General features: G+C 51.0%; 1 protein-coding gene across 1 annotated transcript; it reads right to left on the reverse strand.

Annotated features, from left to right (window-relative positions):
• Positions 1-304: 304 nt before the first annotated feature.
• On the reverse strand, positions 305-4,056 carry LOC109279821 (RNA-directed DNA polymerase from mobile element jockey-like). The gene is made up of 2 exons (XM_019474966.1): positions 2,719-4,056; positions 305-436 (listed from the first exon to the last, which is right to left on the reverse strand). The coding sequence occupies exons 1-2, from the start codon at positions 4,054-4,056 to the stop codon at positions 305-307; spliced, it is 1,470 nt and encodes a 489-aa protein (XP_019330511.1).
• Positions 4,057-6,215: the final 2,159 nt, after the last annotated feature.

The raw sequence follows: 6,215 nt of genomic DNA on the forward strand, positions 1-6,215 counted from the left end.
CTCCCCTGCGTGTGCAAAGGACTTCTGCTCTTTTCTGATAAGGACAGGTTTGCTCAAAATGGGGCCTGGGACCACCCTCCCCTCCTTGGAAACCCCATCCCGGGTGGGGTCTGCCCAGGGGGGGGCTCGGCAGCTCTGCGACTCAGATCTGGTAGGGAATATCCTGAGTGGACGCTGCTGGGTTGCGTTGGAGGTTACTGCCATAGCAATGCATAATGCCGACAAGGCCCAAATCTGGCTCATTTCTTAAGATAAACGCTCCTGGGGTGAGCAGAAAATATTTTAAAGAGGTTGCAGCAGGGTGTCAGGAGAGGTGGGACTCCCAAGCATCTTCTTCCGAGGACTTGCTGAGTCGCTTGTCTCTGCTCCTTGGCTTTCCCCATCTGTAAGGGGATGTCCAGGTAGACCCAAGTGTGTCTGTGGAGGTCTTGGCTTGCTGAAGTAAGAGACAGGATGAAACCCATCATCCCCGTGACTTCCCTCTGACCCCCTCAGTGGTGTTTCTGGGATGCAGATGGACAGCTCTGGCTCAGCCCTCAGGCCATTGCAGGTCATGGGGCCTCGCTTCATTCCTCCTTCATCCCTCCCCTTCCAAGCACACTCGCTTTGCAAAGTCAAAGCACTTGTCAGCACCGTACAGCCAGGTCACAGCGATGTGCGGATGGACAGCGGGCAATGCACCACATGCCTGCTCTTATTTTAATAGTCATGGTTAATTAGCAGGTTTCCCACGCAATAGATGAGGACCTGGAGACCCATCACATTCTTTGTCCTCACCTGGCACCCACAAATTTTCCTGCTTCTCTATGTATCATTCCACCATGGTCTTCAAAGATGGACCTGCTGCTTTCTCAGGGGACAGGTGGTGCATCAGAAGGGTGCATTGGTCACAGGTCTCTGTTGGTGGCCCCTGCTCTTCTCTTAGCCACAAGCACAGGATCGGTCACCACCCATCACTGGGCAGTGCCAGCTCTGCCTCATCCTCCACCCACATCCCCAGGGATGAGGCTCATCCTGCATCCTCGGCATCCACGGCGCAGACCTCTGCATCTGAGCCCAGCACATCTGGATGGCTGCACCAACCCTCACCCTTCTCCCAAAGGAAAAGGCTGCTTCAGCTTCAGTCTGACTATAAATAACGAAAAGCCTGGCCTCGCTTTGGCCTGTCTCAATGCTGCCATGTCAGTGAACAAAGGTCGGTCAGTGGAGTTGGGAAAATTTAATTTGGTTTAAGGGAAAGGAAATATGGGCTGAATTGCCCCCAGTTGCTCACAGAAGAAAGGCGGTGTGGTGCAACTGAACTGCAACTCGGTGAGATGCTTCAGCAGCACTTAGGGATAAACGGGTTTTCAAAAGCACTTGTTTTGAAGGGAAACTGGCAACAGAAACAGACTCTTCTCTGGGAATGGTGGGAGGAAGCTAAAAAATAACAGTGGTGGAAAACTGCACCAGCTCTTTTCTACGCCTCATCTGCTGCTTTATTAGTACTCCTAAATCTGTTTTGCTAAATATAAACATACCCAAATTTACATAAACTTCATTAAAAGCTTGTGTCTCAACTCTGCTGCTCCTGTAACACTCCCAGGAAATGGAGAACTTCAAACTCCTCTGCAGTAAAATAAGCAACTGCAAGAGAAACAAAACTATATTTTAAGGGCATTTTTGGTTTTTCCCTGGTTTATTTCTGCATGTATCTGCCTGTGCCTCCAAGGCTTGTGGGTGACTTTTCTTTCCCTTTGGGGTCCTTTCTGCCCAAACCTGGAGCAATGCTTCCCATCTCCTAAAAGTACATTAAAAAAGAGAAGTGGAAGCCTGATAAAATACCAAATGTGATGGGCATTGCTCTTCTAAGTGCTTTTATTTCCCTGCTGGTCCCGCTGCTCACGTCCCCAGTGAGGCTGACCGGAGACACCCAGGGGACATGCTGGCAGTGCTGATACAGGTTGTCTCCTCTGAGACATGCTGTGGGACTCGGGCATGTGTCAGTGAGGAAGAAGAGGACCATATTTCTGGTTGGTTAGCACTTAACTAAAACCTAAAGGAGGGTGTCTGGCTGGCAGTGTTTGCTGGAGCCACAAGTGCTGGTTTCTCTTTGGGAACACTTAAGGGTTTGCTGGGATTTGGGGTCACATCCCTAGTGCACCCAGTGCCTCAGTTTCCCCAGAGAGTCTGACTCTTGAAAGATGTCAGTTTCATAGAATCATAGAATCATTAAGGTTGGAAAAGACCTCTAAGAACATCTAGTCCAACCGTCGACCCAACACCACCATGCCCACTAAACCATGTCCCTAAGCGCCTCAGCTACACGTCTTATAAATACTTCCAGGGATGGGGACTCCACCACTTCCCTGGGCAGCCTGTTCCAATGTTTAACCACTCTCTCAGTAAAGACATTTTTCCTCATGTCCAATCTAAACCTCCCCTGGCGCAACTTGAGGCCATTTCCTCTCATCCTATCGCTTGTTACTTGGGAGAAGAGACCGACCCCACCTCGCTACAACCTCCTTTCAGGGAGTTGTAGAGAGCGATGAGGTCTCCCCTCAGCCTCCTTTTCTCCAGGCTAAACAACCCCAGTTCCCTCAGCCGCTCCTCATCACACTTGTTCTCCAGACCCCTCACCAGCCTCGTTGCCCTTCTCTGGACACGCTCCAGCACCTCAACGTCCTTCTTGTAGTGAGGGGCCCAAAACTGAACACAGTAGTCGAGGTGCGGCCTCACCAGGGCCGAGTACAGGGGCACGATCACTTCCCTGCTCCTGCTGGCCACACCATTTCTGATACAGGCCAGGATGCCCTTGGCCTTCTTGGCCGCCTGGGCACACTGCTGGCTCATGGTCAGCCGGCTGTCGACCAGCACCCCCAGGTCCTTTTCCGCCAGGCAGCTTTCCAGCCACTCTTCCCCAAGCCTGTAGCGCTGCATGGGGTTGTTGTGGCCGAAGTGCAGGACCCGGCACTTGGCCTTGTTGAACCTCATCCAGTTGGCCTGGGCCCATCGATCCAGCCTGTCCAGGTCCCTCTGCAGAGCCTTCCTACCCTCGAGCAGATCAACACTCCCGCCCAACTTGATGGTGTCTGCAAACTGACTGAGGGTGCACTCGATCCCCTTGTCCAGATCATCGATAAAGATATTGAACAAGACCGGCCCCAAAACTGAGCCCTGGGGAACACCGCTCGTGACCGGCCGCCAACTGGATTGAACTCCATTCACCACAACTCTCTGGGCCCGGCCGTCCAGCCAGTTTTTGACCCAGCGCAGAGTACGCCTGTCTAAGCCGTGAGCCACCAGCTTCTCTAGGAGAATGCTGTGGGAGACAGTGTCAAAGGCCTTACTGAAGTCCAGGTAGACCACCTCCACAGCCTTTCCCTCGTCCACTAGGCGGGTCACCTGGTCATAGAAGGAGATCAGGTTGGTCAAGCAGGACCTGCCTCTCATGAATCCGTGCTGGCTAGGCCGGATCCCCTGGTTGTCCCGCTCATGCCTTGTGAGTGCCCTCAAGATGAACTGCTCCATAACCTTCCCCGGCACCGAGGTCAGGCTGACAGGCCTGTAGTTCCCCGGATCCTCCTTCCGGCCCTTCTTGTAGATGGGCGTCACATTGGCAAGCCTCCAGTCGCCCGGGACCTCCCCCGTTAACCAGGACTGCTGATAAATGATGGAGAGCGGCTTGGCGAGCACCTCCGCCAGCTCCCTCAGCACTCTCGGGTGGATCCCATCCAGACCCATAGACTTGTGAGCATCCAGGTGGCGTAGCAGGTCATTGACTGCTTCCTCTTGGATTACAGGGGGTTCATCCTGCTCGCCGTCCCCATCTTCCAGCTCAGGGGGCCGAGTACCCTGAGGATAACTGGTCTGCCTGTTAAAGACTGAGGCAAAGAAGGCATTGAGTACCTCAGCCTTCTCCTCATCCTCGGTGACAATGTTCCCCCCAGCATCCAATAAAGGATGGAGATTCTCCTTGGCTCTTTTTTTGTCATTAATATATTTGTAAAAACATTTTTTGTTGTCTCTAACAACAGCGGCCAGATTGCGTTCTAGCTGGGCTTTTGCCTTTCTCATTTCCTCTCTGCACGACCTAACGAGATCCCTGTACTCTTCTTGAGTCGCCTGCCCCTTCTTCCACAAGTGGTAAACTCTCCTTTTTTTCCTGAGTCCAAAAAAAATTTTAACAGGAATTAAATATTTCTTTAAATCAAACTAGAATATATTCATATAAACTGCAACTCTTAAATATATTATGTTGTTTCCCGAGGCATGCCAAAAAGCTAGATAGCAGAAGACTGGTGTTGGTGTAAGAATTGGAGTACTGTAGTCATCTGTTCCAAGAGATGTATGTGGATACGTTTTGGGTTTTGGGCAGTTATATTGCACACCCTTTGATGGTATATATACCTGAGTATTTCCTTTCCATATCATTAATGATCTAGTCATGAGAAGTGGAGCGGAGGAGGGGATCTGGAAGCAGGAGCAAGCCATGCACAGCTCTATCAGGACATCACAGATTCACCAAGCACCTTCCATGCCCTCCTTCGGATCTGGCCAAGACATGTCACCTCCATTCTTCAGCACAGACAGTGCTTTGAATGGAGGCAACTGGGAGGCTGGGAGTTCAGACCAGCCTTTCATTTCTACCCAGTATCCATCTATCAGACAGATCCAGGAGAGCTGCTTTCCCTCTCATTGCCACTGCAGCAGTGCTGGAGCAAAACTAGGGAGGGAACCCGGAGAAATGTTTAGATAGGATGAAGTTCACCATCACAATGTGAAGGAGAGCATCTGGCCAGACAAATTAAAACATATCTTCCACTTGCCTCCCTCCTCACTGCTATGGGGGTACTCTGGTGGGAAGAAACCTGAGAGCACCTAAATTTCATGCCAGATCTGCTGAAAAAATGGGTGCTTTTTCGTTCAGTAGTGAGGAGCAAGTATGAGGGCAGGGGATTTGGTTACGTGCTTTTCTATCAGCAAAGCATCTCCACCTTTCTCTTGCCCTTCCCAGACGTCTCAAACACTGCTAGGAACAAAGTTGTCCCCTCAAGGTTAGCCCTACCAGTGCTTATCAGCAATAGCTGTTCCCACCGGACTTTCCCTAGATATTCCAGCTTGTGCCTGCTCTTCTCCCACCAATTTTAAACACTCATGACAGCTTGAAGGAGAGGGTGGGTTGCTGTTGCTGCAGCTCCACCATATGTCCTCAGCCACGCTCCTTCCCTGGCTGCCTCTCCGTATTTGGGCACTTGTCCAAGGCAACCTCTCGGTAAGAAAGCGTTGAGCCGTGCAACCCTGACCCTCTTGTGTAAACCTCAGACCTGGTTTCTGGCCAGAAATCTCCCCTGGACAATGGGAGAGAGACTCTCACACGTGCAAACGCTCCCAGAATAACTCTGAGTCCTGTACTTGGGATGTGTCCAAGAGCTACATGTACAGTGAGGAGAGCCCCGATCTCCCCTTGTCTCTGCCTTCACCCCTCGGACCATCAGGTGTTTTAATGAGATGGATTTATTTAATGAGATGGATTTAGTAGATGGGTTTAAGAGGCGATCCAGTTCCTACGATGGAGATAACTTTTCCTGCGATGCTGAGGCAGGGACGACGACCAGGATGCAGGTCCTTGCACTGTGAGTGGTTTGAGAGGGAGGGCACATTGCAAGCGTCTGGCCTTTGGGAAAACAAATTCTCAATTAGGGCATTAGCACTGTGACTAGTCTCCTGCCTGGAGAGCTGAAATGGGAGGAAACACCGACCCAGCGAATGGACTCCTCTAGGGACCAAGCCAGACCCCGTGAAGGGAGGACGGGTACCTGGGGAGCTTGGTGCTCCCCAAAGGAATCCCAAGCAAGAGACAGGCTGTGATTTACTAAGGGTGCAGTTTCTTTCTTTCTTTCCTGAGGTCTGTATTAATGCTCTTTGGAAAAAATTGTCTGCAAAATATCCTCGCTGTGAGCGCCCATGCACCGGGGGTAGTCTGGACACAGCCTTCAATGATTTGTAATCCCACAGTCAGAAAACTCGCTCTCTAGCATCGTGCCCCATGTGATAACGGGGAAAAACAAAACCCTTCGCAGAAACTGGCATCTGCAGCAAAGAGCCCTCCGGATTCAAAGTATTTCCTTTCACTAGAGTAAATTACGTTTTATGACTATAATTAACTGGGAGCCAGTACACACTGCGCTGGTTTTAAGCTGACTCAATGCTGTCTGCGAAGCACAGTGTGATAA

Source organism: Aptenodytes forsteri, unplaced genomic scaffold (assembly GCF_000699145.1).
Source record: "Aptenodytes forsteri isolate BGI_AS27 unplaced genomic scaffold, ASM69914v1 Scaffold236, whole genome shotgun sequence".
In the NCBI taxonomy this organism is placed as follows: Eukaryota; Metazoa; Chordata; class Aves; order Sphenisciformes; family Spheniscidae; genus Aptenodytes; species Aptenodytes forsteri.